The sequence below is a fragment of the Dermacentor silvarum genome, chromosome 2 (genome assembly GCF_013339745.2).
Source record: "Dermacentor silvarum isolate Dsil-2018 chromosome 2, BIME_Dsil_1.4, whole genome shotgun sequence".
NCBI classification, from domain to species: domain Eukaryota; kingdom Metazoa; phylum Arthropoda; class Arachnida; order Ixodida; family Ixodidae; genus Dermacentor; species Dermacentor silvarum.
In genome coordinates this window covers 209,157,170-209,176,119 of record NC_051155.1, presented here as the reverse complement: position 1 = coordinate 209,176,119, position 18,950 = coordinate 209,157,170, and the positions used below count along the sequence as shown (strand labels likewise).

The following is an 18,950-nucleotide window of genomic DNA, read 5'->3' as shown; positions in this document are numbered from 1 at the left end:
CAATCTGAAAAATTTACTGTGCTGATGCTTTTGTCGCCTTCTTGAAGTCGCATCTACTATACATTATGCCAACATGCAGTGGGTGCATTTTCTTCCATGATATCGGTAATATCTGCCCACACTGGAGAGCTGAGTCTCACTTCAATTGTTTCTTCTGAATGCACTGTAATGGATGGCCTTGGAGGAAAATTATTGTTCGACAACAGTCAAAGGTTGTCACAATGAGTGATTCGTTCACTGTTTTGCAGATAAGTTGCTGACCGGTTATTTTCTCTCAGTCGGGATTGGCCAAAAGTTTGGACAAAATTAATATGAAATTTACCAGAAGAGGAGTGTCTTTATTCCACGAGTGGCACGAAAAGCTTTTCAGCACATTGCTAGACGCACATACCCTTGCATGTTGATAGATCTATTTTGGCCATTATCAAGCTATCATTATGATAGACGAAAGTATAGTCTTGCACCAAATATGCATTTCTTGGCAACAGAGGTCGACTGCACTCCATTAGCCAAATAATTGCTGATTTTTGGCCACTGTCGTTGTCTGGTACTTCCCCGACTTCATTGCAGCCCTCATCACTGGAGATAGTGAAGGTGGAGCTGATGACATTTGAAGCTGCATGATGATTCTGGGTGATGAAAGATCATAACTGCAGACCACAAAGTTGCCAGAGACAATGTCACTGTAACACATTAAGGTACAAATGCTAGATACACAGGCAAATGCAGGCTTGGCAGCTTGACTTGGCTTATCCCACGGTTTGGACACAGTCAGTGGCAACTGGATTGTCTAGGGTGGATCAGTAGTGTCCTCTTGCTAGGTGTAGTCAAGGTTTCAAAAAAGGCACTGGCAATATATCGAAAAACATCTGCATTCTTTCTCCTCGTTGCGGTAGCCAAATTAAGATATCTCGCAGGCAGAGTCCGAAGTGTTGAACAGCATGCCATAAGAGTATCCCAGATTTTGATTATTTTTTACATCTGTGGGACGAGTGACAATTCTGTAACTGTATGAATAATCATGCCAGAAAGGCATATAGCAGTCTAACTGCTGTTACACCTGTTCAAGCATGAGGTTTTACTAACCTTATTAAGGCTTCAGTCGATCTTCAACGTCCTTGAGCGAAAACCGTGTCGTTAGGAGCGAAATCGTACACGATGACGACTCGCTGTTGTAATTCACTTACTACAGCGACCCGGCATCGTGTCTTTCCTGTATGCAAATGCTCACACAATTCTGGTGGTGTGCAGGTCACCGTCGTCATCTTGTTGATTTAGATAGAGTTAATTCAGGCATTTAAACCCACGACCTTTGATGGGAGTCGAACCCACCATCTTTGGCATTAAAGCAAAGTTAATTAAGGCACAGTTAATTAATATAGCGTTAGTTAAAGCACTCGAGCCCACGACCTATGGTGGGAGTCACACCCTCGACCTTTGCTGGGAGTGAACCCACGACCTTTGTGTTAATTAGGGCGAGGTTAATTAAGGTAGCGTCAATTGAGGCACTTGAACCCGCGACCTTTGCTCGAAAAAAGAAAGTAATAGGTAAGAACGTATTCTAAAGAGAATGTCAAGCAATTTAATGAATGTCTCTTGAACGCGCAGGCTTTCGCCTTCACCCTCTTTGGCATATGCTAAAGTGACTGTCAGTTTTTTTCATGAAGGTGCAGAAACAATGATCATGTATTATTTCGTCTGCATAACAGTACTATCCACTCATGAAGGCGTGTACTTTTTATTGCAGGGTGGAAAGAAAGAACCACGGTAACATTTGGTCCGGCCCCGTGTTTTTCCCTGTCTGCCTGCGAAGTGCAAGGACTGCACTGTAAATGCAAGCACAAGACACTTGGCTAACGGGGCTTTGTCTGCTGAGAAACATTGCAACTACTGCCATTGCACATCTGGCTGGCATCTAGCAGGCTGGCTAGCTTCCTCTTATGTACATACAACAGGCAGGCCCGCGTGTTGCTTTTTTTTTTTTTTTTACAAGGACGTGTGATGTGTTTGTCCGTTACTTCAGGGAACAAATGAAGTGGCTGCACCAGTTAATTTAATTTGGAGATGATGTAGAACATTGTTGATTAAAGTCACATTCTCTGTTACCTCAGTGTGTTTGTCTGTACCAATGTTTATGTGTCCCCTTTGCACAAAGGAATGATCAGGGCATTGAGACCCAAGATGAACCAGTAAATGACAAACTAATGATGGCAAGGTGCTGAGCAAGAAAAAAAGGCTTAGCTCGTTTCTCGCCCCAACCTGGAATTACCATTTTGATAACAGTATTGAAATGATAGCCAAGTGATTATGAATCATCCTACAAAACGTCAACGTGATCAGTGGAAGTGAAGAAACCTTGCACATGTAATCTTCATTTGTTCTGCATTCTTGTTTTGAGACAAATCTGTTGTGATCCAGAATCCTTGTCACTATCTGTGCACAAGAGCAAACATTTTTCTTCCTTGATAAAAAGACATAGTTTAGTAAAAAAAAGTGCTGCTTTCAAGTCTCGTGTTTCTCAAAAGAGCCGTGATGGTCTACTTGAAGGAGAAAATTTTATACCACTATCTTTGAGATGTGTATATCTGTAAGCACCGTGTTTGTTTTACTGGTTTCTCGTATTTTAGATGTATGAAAGCAGTCCACACCATGCCCTGTGTTTATGGTACATCTGAATCGTACATTTATAATTGTACAGTGTGGTCCACTGTTAAAAGGGCCATTCTAATGCGCAGCTCACATGTTGCAGGGGCTCTAGCTGCAAGTGTCTGCTTAACTTGAGTCAATTCACTGCACATGTGTGTAAAACGATGCCAGGACCATTGGTGAAGTCATCTGCTGCAAAGCTCAGCGATTGTACACATGCGGAGGGGAAAAAATGTCTTAGATGCACTAATTTTCTTTAAATTTGCATTACTTCTTTCAGCATAGGAAGCTGACATTGCTGTAATCATACAGCATGCTGGAGACAGTTTGAATAGCATATTGAAGTCTGATCAGGTAAAGAGTAAAAGGTTAAATCTTTTGGGTGAATGTGCGCTCTAAGCAATTTGTAAAAAGGGACCATCCGCATTAGCCCAAGTTCTGAGGCTGCTGAAAAAGTGTTTTATTAAATTTGCTGTAAAGAAATACAGTAGACTCCATTTAAACGAAACTGTAAGGGACAGAAAAATGTGTTTTATTTATCCTAAGCATCATTTAAGCGAAGTAAAAATAAGCAACAGTCGTTTTATTTTAAAAGCGATAATTCTGTGCTGTTCTGGGGGCTTGAAATAGAGTTTCAGACTTTGAACGGCATCTGTTTTCGTATGGTCTGAAATGGCAGCGCGCACTGGAATAGTAATATCAGTGTCTTCTGCACAACTTCGCCGATCACCTGAGGTATCTTATACCTGGTGGTATGAATGACACAGTAGTGGCAGCCTGACTGCAAGATCCTACCTACTGTGTAGTGGTCTCTTCCTCCTCATAGATCAATACTTTCCTAGCGAGGTTCTCATGACGAAAACACAGTTGCAACTTCATCTCTTTAATTGCCATCAACTTTGCTGCCACTGCTCGATGAATTGCATTCTCTTCGCTATTTATAGCATCACCATCATTTTTCCTGCTCCATACAACGATTAGGTAGGTGGCATTTAGACACTGTCTAATGGTCCGTTTAACCCAAATTTCTTAAAATTGTGCCTTTCGGCACAATTTGCCATTTTGGCAAATGTATCTAGTAGTATTTATTTTATGTGCTCTGCACAGTGCGAAGGCTCCAATAGTTCGTCTTGCAAGGTTTTGCGACAAGTGGGCAGGATTCCTTCCTATGCGCCTCCTTGGTCTAAGATTATTAAACTTCTTTTGAATGACTGCATTTTTGTTTGACCTCAAGTGCCAATCAATTGGATAGGCAAGTCTTGTACATTTGGTTTATTTTAGTGTACAGAGATATACATAGTGTTGAACCTGTATCATTTTGTGCGCTCTTTACCAGTGTGCTTTATTGGACAATGAAAGGTACCCATGATTGGTGGTGTTTAAACATGTTTAATAACAGGAAAACAACTGGAAACAGTTATACAGTTGTGTAGACTCCCAAAGCTCAATTTTCAAAATGTTGATTGCCTTCGCAAAAGCTTGGAATGCTTCGTTGAACGTCAATATGAATGCAGAAGCAGATTGTAGTGAGCAATATAGATCTGGTTATGTTAATGAGGCTTGGCACAGGCAGGAAATGCAGTCTTGAAGAAAGCCATTGGCACATCATGAACAATGCTCGTGCACAGCTTGAAGAACAGATTCAAGTTGGCCTTCCAAGTCGTCATCATCGTTGTTGTTTATCACAAAATCCCAGTTGTCCACATGGTCGAGACCACACTCTGTTGTGGCATCATCGATACCTGCCGGAAAGAATCAGTGTGATATAGCTCATCGTAGATAGTATGTACAGAGGTCATCACACTTGTCTAGAACACACTCCTGGGGGCTAAAGCAGCCACCAAAGCTTAAGCCGACAGCCATGGTCGAGAGAAATCAATGAAAACTGTAAATGCAGTCACGCAACATCACATGCAGGCGATTTTGTGCCACATGTCATCTTCAGATTCGCCAGCGCAGTCGTGAGAACGTGGTTGACGCGTGCTAGAGAAGTATGTTGACCTCTGTACCAAGTGTACCAGCAAGCACAGCAGAAATCGAGAAGCGATTCTTGGGGGGAAACATACCGTTAGAGGTGGCAGATGTTAGAAGATGGAGGCATTAACTAAAATTCAGTAATTAACATTTCACATCACATGCAGGCGATTTTGTGCCACATGTCATCTTCAGATTCGCCAGCGCAGTCGTGAGAACGTGTTTGACGCGTGCTAGAGAAGTATGTTGACCTCTGTACCAAGTGTACCAGCAAGCACAGCAGAAATCGAGAAGCGATTCTTGGGGGGCAACATACCGTTAGAGGTGGCAGATGTTAGAAGATGGAGGCATTAACTAAAATTCAGTAATTAACATTTCACATGACAAATTTAGGGAACACTTGTAAAGTTTAACTACTATACTACTATAATTCATAATTGACAGCCAGTACATGAAACATACCCGTTTGCTAGGAACCCTCTTGTCCAGCATAAGTTAAGAGAGATTAGGATTAAATGAACGAGATTCAGTTGCCTGAGACTGCTGAAACTTCACATTCTTGAGACACGTTTCATGTTTAACAGATTTTTGAAGTTCCCTGGCACACACAAAGGTTAAAAAAAAAGGTAACACCTATAGTCTGACACCTATATTGTCTGTTCCATAAAAATTTTCAGTTGAGTGAAATGCTGTCCAGTTGCTTTTCTGTAACGTTTTGTCCGTGTGCCGGTGTGCTTCAAGACCTGTTCAACATGAATTTTAATCAACTAGCACGACTCACCACCTTGTTTAGACATGGTCCTCATACATTTCTACACATTTTCCTTGCACTCCAATTTAGCCAACCTAAAAACAATTATTTACCCTTGCACCCCTAGTCAACAGTGGACATGACTGCATTGTCCATTAGAAAATGTCCCTATTTGAGGAATTTTTTTTTTTTCATTGCAGGAATACATTGCAAGATCTAGCAAATAAGGCAGGCATGGCAACAGTTCAAACCCATAAGCATTGATTGCTTCCACAGAACAGCCTGCTTGTGAGGCAGGGTGGCTATGGTGTTGGGCTGCTGAGCACGAGGTCGCGGGATCGAATCCCGGCCACGGCGGCCGCATTTCGATGGGGGCATAATGCGAAAACACCCGTGTACTTAGATTTAGGTGCACGTTAAAGAACCCCAGGTGGTCCAAATTTCCGGAGTCCCTCACTATGGCGTGCCTCATAATCGGAACTGGTTTTGGCACGTAAAACCCCATAATTTAATTATTTTTTTTTTGTGAGGCAGGGTGCACTGTCCTGGAAGGAAATGACCCCACCACAGAAAAACCCCACGCTCAAGCTTTTGAGGATGCTCCTTCGCAGTGGCCTTACGTTAATGGCCTCCGTCTAGAGGAAGCGCCTCACAGACAGTTGAAACTTTGTGATAAGTATGAGAAAGACTTCGTCCATGAAGTGATGGAAGCGACATTTGTCTTTATAAATATTGATATTTATTATGAAACATAATGCACATACAATATTTAATGCAAATTGCAAGAAACAAACAAGAGGGCGGACGGTTATCGAACGCGTAGTAAAATTAGCTATATGTTTAAAATACCAGCATGTGATACCAGTACTTAGGGCAGAAATGAGATCAAGCTGGTGAAGATGAGCAGCACATTATAATAGTAACCAAAACCACATATAACCATTGCCAAAGCAGCAGTTGATAATTGGTATGAGGTGCAGTTACTTTCACATTCACCAAAATAGTCTGCATGCCAAGTTCAAAAATGCAGCTAAATTATATTTAAAATGCCAGTTCTTGTGGAAGAAATGAGATCAAAGCCGATAAAGGTGATCATCACAATGTAAAGTAATCAGTCGGGTATCACACAGTTGCCACAGCTGCAGTTGGTAATCGGTATGAGATTGAATTTCCGAGCGCCATTTCGGAGCAGTTACTAGCAAAAAAAAAAATGTCGCAGTTTTGCCCGAAAGGTGAAGCATCAAACGCGATAGCAAATTAGTAGAGAGCTATACGAGTAGGGATAGATTTATCGGCTGCATCAACTTGGACACATTCGCTTACTAACTGAATTAACAAGCGTGGTGTAAGCGCACACAAGCAAACATGCATAGATACCACTCGATGACTGTAGACAACCACTGTCAAAACGCTGGCGTGAGAAAGCGCGGCCGCCGCAGCGAGCGAAGGTTCCTGCGGTCTATAGCTATCACTTCAACGGAAACTGAGCGGCGAAAGCACAGCGCTTACAAAGGTCAGAGCCGCTTTCTACAAAGGACAGCCCGCACCGACGCAAAGTAGAAGTACGCGGTTGTTGGCAGAGTAGAAGGTGCCCCCCCCCCCCTCCCTCCTGAGCTGCCTTGCCGCTTTCCTCCTTTCGCATGGGAGATTGAGTCGCCAGTTCCCCTTGCGCCCGGTTGCAAGATACGCATATGGTGCCGCCGCACAGTGTCGTCCCTCCCTCTCTCCCTTCCATACCCCCACAGCATTTCGCGCGAGGGAAGAAGTCGCGTTTACTCTCCACCACGCGTTCGCTTTCCGTGAAGCGCGCGCTTTCACTCGCACATGCGGTGCGCGGCGACGATTTTATCGCCCTTGGACTTTATACGGAACCTGACGGCGATGGCAGAAATCCGCTTGAAGTGTCCATATAATTGCTATCGCAATAAAATGACAGTTTGGAGCAGCACGTAGCAGCATTTCTCTTTTGGAGCAAATGGAGCAGCACTTCCATCGCTGTCCATGCTAACGAAAAAAGTCCATTTTTCAGTGATTGATTCACATTTAGTAGGGAATGTATTTATCAATAAACCACGCACGTACACATGTTCAGCGAAATGTATTGGCATTCAAGTTAGACACACTGCTGCACTGCGGATAGATATGTGCACGGATCGGCTCGGAAGCTCTCACCTGGGGTGTGCACCCACCCGCGGTCTCGGCGCGTGCCTTCGCGCGCTCTGACCCGGACGGTAAACGTGGGGCAGGCGAAGGTCTCCCGGAAGTACTCGACGTCGCTCTCCCGCCGGGCGTCGCTCACCATCCACACGGGCAACTCGGGCCGGCCCCTCTTCTTGACCGCCAGGCGGCAGAAGAAGGACAAGTCCTGGTTGCGTTTCTCCTCGCCCCACGCGACCATCTTGGCGCGGTACAGCTCCTTGTAGTCGGATGAGTCGAGTAGTCGATTGTAGTCGAGGTTGTGCTCCTGCACCACGTAAGCGGACCGCTTGGCTCGTTGCGATCCAGTCAGATCGGCTCGGAGTCGGCATCACAACCCTGAACCCAGCTGGACTCTCAGCGGATTAGGAGTCACTTCAAAAAATGTATGCCATACAGAGTAATTCTGATCCTACACGCCCTCTAAGAATAATTTGCACCCGGGTGCATGGAACAATTCCGTGCAGAAGTATACAGCAAACGGGAAGAAACCCAAGAAATGACGCAGGGAAGACAGACAAGGAACATGCGTGCTAGTACCCCCCCCCCCCCGCCTTTTTTTTTTTTTTTCTTCCTCAAGTTTTCTTTTTTTCGTTTTTTTCTGGCGTCCTTCTCGTTTGCTGGTGTTCCCCTACGTAATACCATGTACCAACTCGCCCAAAAAGCCACTCATGAAAACAAGGGACAATTACTGGGAGATTATGCTCCAAAGGGTGTAAAACCAAGTAAACCTGCACTATGAATACACACATCAAGCGCAGTTGAATGGCGTGTAGCAACGCTCGATCTGCGCCGAGTTTGATTACAGTGAGCTGTAGTTTGATTTACATTTACGCGAGTGCGCTCGACAATTCATCGTGCGACAGGCGTTGCGAGCGAGCACTAAAAAGTAAAAAATGTCACAGTTTCGCCCTAAGGGCGAAGCAATGAATGCGATAGCAACACAGCAATGTCATACGAAGTAAGGTGAGCGGCTTTGGTAGCAACAACACGCAGAACTGTTGTCGACGCCATCGGCGTTTTGCCCGCGTTAGCTCAAAATGCGTGCGGCGTTGGTGACTGTTGCTGGAGCCTCTGATATAAATAGGCACTTGGTGCCGCAGCTAAACGTCGCCTCCCTTCCCTCCCCCTCCCCCACGGCCTCTCACGCGTCTGAAGAAGGCGCGTTTGCTCTACATATATAGTGATTGTAAAGGAGAAAAGAGACGCCTACTTCTGCAGCCCTTAAGCGAGCACGGCGCAGAACGCGCGTTTGTTCTCCGCCGTGCGTTCACTCCCCGTGAAAGACGCGCCTCTCGCGCCCTTTCACTCGCACATACAGCGTTCGGCGCGCGGCGACGATTTCTTCTCCAAATGACGTCATACGGAACCTCACGGCGACGGCGACGGCGACGGCGACGGCAGAAATCTGCTTTTGAGTGTCCATATAATTGCTATCGCAATAAAACACTCGGGAGAGGGTGTTTTCGCAAGCGACGTAAAAAAAGGCGTCGCGCTAAGCACCTCTTGAGTTGTCAAGCGAAAAAGACGAAATAATCTTGCGCCAAATGTTGCAGCTCATAGAATAGAAGCTCCTCCTCATAGAATTTGTCGAGGGATCAAATACATGACTAATAACTGCATTGACATTGCCAATGCCATTGTATATTAGATGCTACAAACGAATTATTGAACGCTACACACTGTCAAGTAAAACAAGTATTTTTTCATAAAAGAATATATTCGTATGTCCCGAAAATTGTGGCAGAAATAACTGATATCAATGCTTCTGCGTGTTTTTTTTTTTCTTCTTCTTTTAATCAGTAAAGTAAATCTCATACGAACTTTCGAACCATATCAGTTCGAAACCAGCAAAGCAGTGCATGCAGCTGATATGAAAAACGTAAAGGCCATGAAATGAACAAGTTGATGACGAATATTTTGATGAATCTTTGCCATTCAAGAACCTTGCTTACATTTTTGTACATATGCAACGACCAGGGAAAAACCTCAATGACACTGTCCTTTGATGCAATAGATTGTGCAGGAGCAGCTGTTACCGGTCGTGTGTTGTAGTCATACCGATATTATAGTCGCAACAGTGAGTACATACAAGAAGCAGGAGTTCTGCAAAATCTACGTTAGAAATGCGAAGATAGAATGGAATATACAAATGCGAAGGTACAACTTGATAAAGGGCAAAAAAGTGTCACCGGAAACAAAGTTTATTGCTTGTATACACAAAACCTCGCAACAAGATATTCGTAATATACGTAGAAGTTTCCAATAAATCTACGTATTTAAGCAAGCGTCACTGTATATAATGCACCAAACAAGACAAATAAGAATGTTCCACAGTCACAGATAGTAAACTTTACGAATAGAAAAACAGACGATCCAGGCAAGAACAAACTATGATGGCATAAATAGGGATATATATATACTAGGGCCATGCGGCGGTCGCGACAGCACCATATGGGTAGAATAATAGAGGAACAATGCAGAAATCAGTACGAAATGTGTAATTTAACTGCCTGCAGAGCGGCAACAAATATTCTGCACCCAAAATTAAAGAAGGGTATTGCTTCGGTTCACAAAAGAAGTAAAAGCAGGTAGCTAAAAAGGAAAGTAAAGGCCAAACGGAAAGCCACAGATGATGCGACAAGTTGAACTACCCATAGGCGGAAAGTTTGCATTTTTCCGGGGGATGGGGTGGGGGGGGGCTCAGCTTTCCGAACCCTACCCATATATATATATATATATATATATATATATATATATATATACTCTTTGCTAACAATTTTGTATTTCTCGCTTTATGGCGAAAACAATTATATCGACACTCCAGGCACATTTCGCTGTTGTCGCCGCCGTGCTGTTCCGTATTAAATCCTAAAGCCCTATAAATTAACGACTCATACACTGTGGGTGCAGGAAAACGCACGTAACAGTGAGCCAAAAAGGATGGCGGCTTGATGGGCATTATCTTCCCACGCGCTGAATATTCGGGTTAATTGTGCGTCACGTTAATCAAACGCGAATGGGAAGGGGAGCACGCGCCTAGCCCTGCCGTAGCTGTGAATGGCTGACGCGTATGTGGCCCTGCATGCCATATATATTAAATTATTGGTAATCATTGGTGGTTGCAATGATAAAGGGCGAGCAGGGATGGCTGCTAACTTCATGCGCGCTGTCTTCCTTGCAGGGTTGTCTTTCCGCGCCCTTAGTGTTGCAGAGTTAAGAGACAGAGGTAATTACAGATCACTGACAGAGGCCATCTGTAGTGGACATAAAAATAGGCACATAATGATGATGAATCTCATTTTAGGAGTTGCGGTGAATCTCGCGGCTGTACGAAATGTTCGCCTCCGCTGCCGGCGTTCTTCATAATGATTGCGTTGTGAAAGCGAGTACTCGAGGTCATCCAGTGAGGTATTTACAAGTTTACATGGTTCGTGCATTACCCTATGCTTGCTATTTTAATTTTAGGTGAATGTTTACTAGAATTTATATGGCCACTATAACTAACGTATAGACTCGTGTAAGGGTCGCACTTTTCTGTTGCGACTTTCACGGGCCTTTCATGGGACCGGGCCATTTGACCTCATTTTTCCAACTACGAGTATGAAATCTGCCATAAACCTCAGTGATCGCCTCCTCTCGACATCCAGTAGCGACGCGCGACAATTCGCTGTTGAGCCCGATCAGAATCAGCGCACGGAACGCAATTGCTTCTCGGTTGGATATCTTTTTTTTTTTTTTTAATACGGGCTCTCAAGTTGGGAGTGCGACCCTTACACGGGTGCGATCCTTACACGGATTTACACGGTAAGAATCTTCCTTCGTGTAATTGTCTTCTACTTCGCTATCACTAATACTGCTTCGCCTTCCCGGCCAAACTGCACTTTCTTTAGTACTTTGAGTCCGAGTAACAGCGCTGCTGCGCATGACTTCTAGACTTCTATTTATGATGATTTCGAGTTAATCCGGCTTGGCATCACTTCGGCTACTGAGTGAATTCTATATACAAGGTGTTTCAGCGAACACTTTCAATTTTTTTTTTCAAGGTTGCCTGTGGCACATAGCACATTTCTAGTTCATGAGCTCGTCTACTCGAAGAGGCGGATATTGCTTGCACAAGAAATTGAAATACATAATCGACTAATTAACAAAATTAACCAATTAAGTTTTTAGCGAATTACCTTATGGCCCATGTTGCAATTTACAAATTCTAGCCGGGCATGGAGTTCGGATCCACTTGGAACTAATTCTCAGGCTGACACCAGTGTCGAGATATTAATTCTCTAACTTTGCGGAGAAATACATTGGCGTTCCAGTTACTTTCTTAACAAAACGTCGTTTTATGCATCGAAGCACAAAAGTATGAATAGATACATAAATTATGGGGTTTTACGTGCCAAAACCACGATCTGATTATATGAGGCATGCCGTAGTGAAGGACTCTGGAATAATTTAGACCACCTGAGGGGGCGGTGTGAGGGGGCGAGAACTCGGGAACCCCCCCCGCGGAGTCGGCGCCTATGTAACTACCCAATATCCGAGTGTGTTTGTTGCGAAACGCCGTGTGCGCCGGGCTTGCGGTCAAAATTGGTTGTTGATGTCCTCGTAATTTTCGTATTCACATGATAATTTTGATCATGATGCTAACTGTTAGAATAAACGGAGAAAAATTTTACGGTTTTAAAAGCTAATCCACAGTCATACGTTTTCATAACTACGAGTTTATGGACCTGAAGGAACACAGCTTTTTACTTGCATTGATTTTCGCTGCTTCGCTATCTAAAGGACAAACTTCACTCGGCGGGGAAGTTTAGCGAAGCGATCAATGACTTCGGATACGTTGATGTCAACGTCTCTGTGGGCGTATAGAAGCACCAGCCTAACCATGCGTTCCCCGGACATTGTAGAGGGCAAGTAGTTTTTTAGTAATCTCATGTTAAAAAATATTCTCTCTGCGCTGGCAGTGGTCACTGGAAGGGTGACTAGAATCTGCAGCAGTTTGTACACATTTACATAGAACCTGCCGTCGCAATGAGAGAGGGTATCTGTTCCGGTGCTAAAACCTAAAAACACTCCTTCGATGCCATTGGCATCCTTGTTTAGGTACCTTGCACAAACAGTAAGCTGTTCGATTCCAGCAATATCCGTTGTTTCGTCAGCAAGTATGAGAAGCAGCCTGTAGCAGTTTACTTTTGCCATCTAGGCTTTCTTTAATAATTTCACCACAAATTTCTATAATTTGGTTACTGGGGCAACTTTCCAAACGGTTCCTTAGATATGTATCTCCACAATCAGCTCGAATGCGAAGAAACGCTCTGAAAATACCAGTATTTTAAGCGGGGGCATTGCTTAAATCCATAGCACCACTGTTCCTATGGTCACGGAGAGGCAGACCTTGTCGCCCGCAAAAAAAAAAAAAAAAAAAAAAAAAAAAAACTGCCTCAATAATAGGCCGTTAACTTTCTTCTGTTCTTTCTTATTCTACTTTGCCTGCCCTGGTCCAGCTGATCGATCACATTGGGCGTGCTTCCTGAAAATATTTGGAGAAAATTATCAGCTGCCAGCTGACAGTCACGGTGATATTTAGTATTTTCGTGTGTGTGCAAGATTGCGAGCGCGTGCTTCCATTTCCGGAACGGCTTGGACACGAGGGCTCCAGTGCGCGCATGTTGGCCCAAGTTTATGAGAACATTAAACCCATAAAGTTCCAGAATTTAAAAACTAAAGCATGCCTTTGGAAATGTCAGTGCACCTTTCGCATCAAAAGTGCACGAGAACTTTATACCCATAAAGTTTCGGAATTGAAATCCGTGCGCTCCGTAGATTCCGCGGCCGCTGCGAGATGCCGCAACGCGCCCGCCCGCTATAGAAAAGCCCTTGAAAGTTTGTGCTTGGATGGGGCTCCTTGCGTTATGTGACTCCAGGTGCAAGGGCGTTGCCACGAAATCCAGCCCGAGTTCGCAATGTTCGAGCCGAAATGTCTTTTCGAGCGTGAAAAAGACATTGTAGACAAAATCCAGAATGATTTCCGGTGCCGGTGGTTGTTTTGGTTGGCGGTGCATGCCAGCACAAAAAAATTGCGGGGAGGGGCTGAAGCCCCATCAGCCTCCACCCCGCCCCCCCTGGCTACGCCCCTGTCGATATACCGCGGCTGCTAGGAGCAACGTTTATATATGTACAGTATAACCCGGATGTATAGACCTCGAAGAGGATTGCGAAATAGTTCGATACATCAATAATTCGATATATAAAATAAACATTTTAATTTACAAGAGGATTTTACAGCTGTTCGTTATACACGATAATTCGTTATATCCGGGTTCGACTGTATCTATAAATGTTGCTTAAGAGCGCATATAATTTCCATGGATACGGGAGCACCCGTAACCTAGAAGTACCGGAAGCACAGCGTCAAATTATAGATGGCTATTATTGGGGACAAGATAAGCCCCAAAGGGTGCAAATGTTCCTTAGAGTGCGAGCGCTCACATATGCTTAATTCCAACTTGAATTAAAATTGCGCTTCACTGTTCACATGCACGCTGATTTAAAGAACCCCGGGTGGCCAAAATTAATCCGGAGTCCTCCACTACGGCGTGCCTCATGATCATATCGTGGCTTTGGCACGTAAAAGCCCACAATTCGACGCATGCTGTTCACAACAGCAAGCTGCAAGCTGCGTCTTACCTTTGCATACGCCTCTTTTATTGGTTCCGAAAGGCGCAGTATTGCGCACTTGTCATCTCCGATCCTGCAGAAAGAAAAGAAGCACTCGTCATAGCACAGCGAGAGATGGATTATATATATATATATATATTATTTACAGGAAAGGCAGAGTGGCTGAACTGAGCTAGCGCGAGCTCTGGTCTGCAGAGTTTGGACGTATGGATTGTTCGATCGAAGGACTGATTTAAGATCTTGACTGCGTCAGAATTAAATAAACGATCGCGAAACATTTTGAGTGTTCCCTCCCTCCTGTACGCTCTGCGTCATCTGTCACGTGTTTCTAGCGAGTTGTCGCGATTTTCATGCGCTCATGAAATCTTCTAGAAACTTGGGGCGCGATCTTGTACGCGTTCCAAAATGGAACGGAGGCGTTCCGTTCCATCGATCCGCACACTATTGGTCAATTTCAACCGCGACGTTCAAATTGACCAATCGTGTGCGGCTCGATGGAACAGAACGCCTCCGTTCCATTGTGGAACGCGTACAAGATCGCGCCCTAGGTCGTAGCCGTGTGGTCGTAGCATATAGCGCATGCTGTTGTTTCGCGTTGCTGCGAACACGTGATAGCGAAAGAAAGTCTATTTGTTTAAATTTTTGCTGGGCACACCCGGAGCGATATTCTGGACAGGGTTGAATTACGCCATATTATCGAATTCACTATTGGTGGCGTTTTAAGCAGGAGCCTAGTAAAGTCCCTAAAAATTTAGGGACTTTAGAGCCTAGCCGCCCTGTGGTCCAATCAGAGATCACAAGATGGCGAACTCGACAATACTGTGGTGTGGAACACTATGTAAGAACCCGGAAACTGGTCCAGACAGAATACACCACAATATCACCCCTGGTATGTAACAATTAGGGAGTCCACACTAGGCTTTCTATAGTAGCAATCCCGAGTGATATATTTATATCCCACAAGGAAGAAAATGAAGGAGTAATGACACAAATTTAGGAGGTTGTAGAGATAACTATACCACGCGCGCTTTTCTCGCACGTAGAATGGCACGTAGCAATACGTATGAAGGTTAAGAAACATATAATTTGATACAAAAAAAAATTGCAGGAAGTTCCAGCCGGTGGGCCTTTTAATTCCTTCTTTCGCGCGGCGCGCAAATCGAGCTGCCAGTGCAAGTGAACAGTTTACGTGTCATTGCTCCAAGACACCAAAGCTGGAACTAGAGCTGGAACTCTAGCTGGAACCCGGACTGGTCCGTGGGTTGTTGGCTCGCCGAGGCCATCGCGTGCCAAAGATCGCATGCGAACATCCCCACGTACCGTCCGGCCTTGGCCGCCAGAACTCGCACATAACACCCTGGTTGCAGCTTTGATACCCCACTGCCCCTGGTCAGCTTCATTACAATCTCATGCGCTCTCCCGAGGCCTCCGTTCGCCGGTATTATTTTCATTTTCGCACGCTGAATGATCTCATAGGACCAAATTAATGTCCAAATTATATATAATGTATAATGAGTTTACTCATAAAATTACATATTTATAGAGTTTCATGCACGTGGAAACCGCAGCGATAGCAAGAACAAGAGCAATGAAATCAGTACAACTGGTGTATACCGTAACTGAAATTGCTTCGTAGAAACAAAAATTATAGTAAATTATTTAGAGCGCTGTGACGTTTGTCAGCATTTTTTTTTCTATAATTTGGAGCTTCATTTATTGCAAAGAATGACAAGTCGAAATACGAGCAGGGCGTAATACGCTTCTCGAACACCCTATTTTTTTATAAATCTCGAAAATATGCTTGTTGATATACAATTTGCGAGAGATTATAAAAAAAAATGAAACAGACAGCGAGCACCGCACAGTGGTTTCGAATTTAGGACGCAGATTTCAAGAGATACGGTGGATCGTCATCATCATCATCATCACGGCCATCTGTGTCGGTCTTTTATGGTCTCTTTGTTAGTAGTTGCCGTCTTTATTCTATGAGTTGCCGTTAAGAAAAGCACGCGGTCGCGCCACGATCGCTGCCTGTGAACCGGGGAAATCAAAACATTTTTTTCTGTTGAACTGTGATTTATTGAAACTCGAGTGCTAGTGTCCTTAACGATCCGTCGCACCTGGACGACGCGCCAGAACATAACCTCCGCTTGGCCAGAACTAAACGATGCAAGACGGCGGGAAGACTGGCGAAGAACGCTCGGATGGCACGGACGTCCACCTGTCGTTCCTAAGCGAAACTTCTACAAGTTCGGCGAGCATGTCCTCATGGAGGAAGATCAGCGCATCGAATTCAAGGCTCACAAGGATATGTCCATCGAAGAGCTGTCGCAGGCGTGCAAGGACCAGCACACTCGCCAGACCATCTCTAGGTATATAAACAATACCGAAACTGTTGTAGCTAGTGAGCAACGCTTGTTTGGTATTGCTAATTTATTGCGAAACCTGTTAAACGACTCGGATAAAGATACTCCACTCCACCATTCCATAAACGATTAAAGAACCGCAAGCATTAATGTACTCTTCGACGCAGTTACAATGACGAAGGTGCAGCATGCCGTGTTAGCCGGGAACGCTAGCGAGTTCTGTCAAATGGTGCGAACACTTCAGTGGCCAGTACGAAGGGCGATGCATACTAAAATGGACATTGGTAAAGTACATTGCTTCAGCACAAGAACAATGTTGTGCGATGTACATTAATTATCGATACTTGCAGGTTAGTTGGCAGTGCTCAAGCGCTGTAACGAGTTCGATATTCAGTGTCGCAACACAGTGCTATAACGTTGCCTAGTGCGTTTTCTTCTTATTCTTTTTGTTTAGCACAGCAGTGCAGCGCGCTTCCTGTTAAGAAAACATACAGGATCTCATTTTTAAAATAAATTTCCTTGCAACGCAATGCGAAAGTAGCAACGCGACAGCACAGGAATTTGTAGCGCTTTACCGGCTGTGCGTCTGTGTGCTCTTCGCTAACAACAATTGCCGAAACTTAAACTAAGACATTAAGTACTGAGTATTAGACATTGTGTGCGTGTAGTTAAATCAGTACGAATTGCAAACCTGACATCTCATATACTCAGTCTCAATGCAGCAGTGATAAAATACTTGTGTACACTGACAAACACTCAAATTGGGTAAAGGGCAAACTTAATATTCGCGCTTGTTCAATATTATAGTGCTCAGCCCTATTCTTCGTTATAAGACATTTGATTACATTTTGCAGAACTATCTGTGCCTTCTTAAACACTGGAAGAGGTGGAACTGTTTATCTGGGAATCCTTGACAATGGTGATGTGAATGGTATCCATCTCACGGAATACCAAGTGAGTCACAAAATAACTGTTTTTAGCGTATGAATGATTCCTATTAAATCAATGGAATCACCGCAGTGCACTCAACTGCTTCATTTTACTGCTGTATCATTCTAGAGCCCTTGATAATTGCACAAATTTGTGGCAGTTGTAAAACACTAAGGTGACAGCTGCAGTGAAGAAGCAGCGCCTACTTATTTGAAATTTGCTGCATGTGCTTCATCTGTGCACACAAACTTAACTTCTTCTCTAAGGCCACTTTTGGGATCTACTAATTGCTTTGCTGTAAATTTTTTTCCACAAGCATTAGAGTGAACGATAGCAAGCAGTCATGGATGTGATTTTTTTTGCAGAAAGACCATGTGCTCTTGAGCCTTGAAAATCTGATGCTGCGGTACAAGCCACCTGTCCCAAAGCACATGTATGAGCTGCGATTTGTTCCAGTCATTTCTGAGGGTGTTCCATTGCCAACAAAGCAAAGGTGTGGTACTCAAGGCAGTTGTGTTTTATCATATTGTGTAATCTAATACCTGTGTCACACGGGCATATTTGGAAGGCCTTCCAGTCAACGGCCTTCGAAACGCCACAACTCTATCGACTCAAAGGAGTTGTCGCGCTGCTACACGGCACATTTGAAAGGCCGTTGAGTGGTTCAGGGGTTTCTCGCAAAATTGTGTGGCGCTGCGGATCTTTATTTTCGTTTTCATGTCACCAAAAGTTAAACAACATTAAAACCACTTAAAAGCAGTATAATTTCTTTTATGTTTGTTTATACGGCGAAATGGCGGCGATATGACGGCAGCCGGCAGCACATTGAGTAGAGGGAGAGTCTACTAGACAACATGGAGAAAGGAATGAACACAAGCACGTCGCTGTTGTCGAGAGTATGTACAGTTTGCACATGTCAAGTGGTAAAAATACTTTATTGAATAATTAATAACACTCATATATAGTATTTTTAGAGCGTTTTGGTTCGATTTGTTCTTTCTAACCATGAGTACGAGCACACTGTGAACGAGAGGGCATGTTCGCGCTGTTTCCGCTTCCGTAGCTCAAAGGCCATCGAGATTTCGATAGAGTTGTGGAGTGCTCCGTTGACTCGATAGACTATTGACTCGATGGCCTTCGAAACCGCTCGTGTAGCAGTTCGAACTTGACCTTTGAGTCAACTGACTATTGGTTGGAAGGCCTTCGAAACGCCCGTGTGACACGGGTATAAGATGCACTTTTATCAAATAGTACAAGAGGCGTCAGTAGTGCTTGGTGGTTGAGGTTGTTAACGGTTGGAGGAGTGGCCCCTTGCCCACAGCTGGCCAAGAATCTGTAGTGGAAGTCATCCCAAGATATGAGGGTGACCAGCATTGTTTCCCTCCCGCTTATTACATTACTGAATTGTG

General features: G+C 44.2%; 3 protein-coding genes across 4 annotated transcripts in view; 2 read left to right on the top strand and 1 right to left on the bottom strand.

Annotated features, from left to right (window-relative positions):
- Nucleotides 1–2,105, top strand: part of LOC119442508 (G kinase-anchoring protein 1) — a 35,975-nt gene extending 33,870 nt beyond the window's left edge. For both annotated transcript variants that reach the window (XM_037707411.2, XM_037707410.2), the window contains exon 10: nt 1,748–2,105. In XM_037707411.2, coding sequence (XP_037563339.1) covers nt 1,748–1,771 — 24 coding nt within the window. In that variant the 3' untranslated portion in view covers nt 1,772–2,105. The remainder of the gene's footprint in view (nt 1–1,747) is intronic.
- Nucleotides 2,106–4,015: 1,910 nt separating this feature from the next.
- On the bottom strand, nt 4,016–15,660 carry LOC119442506 (phosphomevalonate kinase). The gene is made up of 4 exons (XM_037707409.1): nt 15,566–15,660; nt 14,255–14,318; nt 7,544–7,835; nt 4,016–4,388 (listed from the first exon to the last, which is right to left on the bottom strand). The coding sequence occupies exons 1-4, from the start codon at nt 15,643–15,645 to the stop codon at nt 4,252–4,254; spliced, it is 573 nt and encodes a 190-aa protein (XP_037563337.1). The 5' UTR covers nt 15,646–15,660; the 3' UTR covers nt 4,016–4,251.
- A 540-nt stretch (nt 15,661–16,200) lies between these two features.
- Nucleotides 16,201–18,097, top strand: LOC119440684 (protein tofu-2-like). Its single transcript, XM_037705573.2, has 3 exons — nt 16,201–16,617; nt 17,466–17,565; nt 17,907–18,097. Exons 1-3 carry the CDS (start codon nt 16,514–16,516, stop codon nt 18,078–18,080), a joined length of 378 nt encoding a protein of 125 aa, XP_037561501.2. The 5' UTR covers nt 16,201–16,513; the 3' UTR covers nt 18,081–18,097.
- Nucleotides 18,098–18,950: the final 853 nt, after the last annotated feature.

Coding starts and splice junctions, on each gene's coding strand:
- LOC119442506 (XM_037707409.1), bottom strand. CDS start 15,645: ATGAAGCTGACCAGGGGCAGTGGGGTATCAAAGCTGCAACCAGGGTGT. Junction 14,319..15,565: donor CTGGCGGCCAAGGCCGGACG/GTACGTGGGGAT, acceptor TTCTTTCTGCAG/GATCGGAGATGACAAGTGCG. Junction 4,389..7,543: donor CGGGTGGGTGCACACCCCAG/GTGAGAGCTTCC, acceptor TCTTTCCGGCAG/GTATCGATGATGCCACAACA.
- LOC119440684 (XM_037705573.2), top strand. CDS start 16,514: ATGGAGGAAGATCAGCGCATCGAATTCAAGGCTCACAAGGATATGTCC. Junction 16,618..17,465: donor ACTCGCCAGACCATCTCTAG/GTATATAAACAA, acceptor TACATTTTGCAG/AACTATCTGTGCCTTCTTAA. Junction 17,566..17,906: donor TCCATCTCACGGAATACCAA/GTGAGTCACAAA, acceptor TTTTTTTTGCAG/AAAGACCATGTGCTCTTGAG.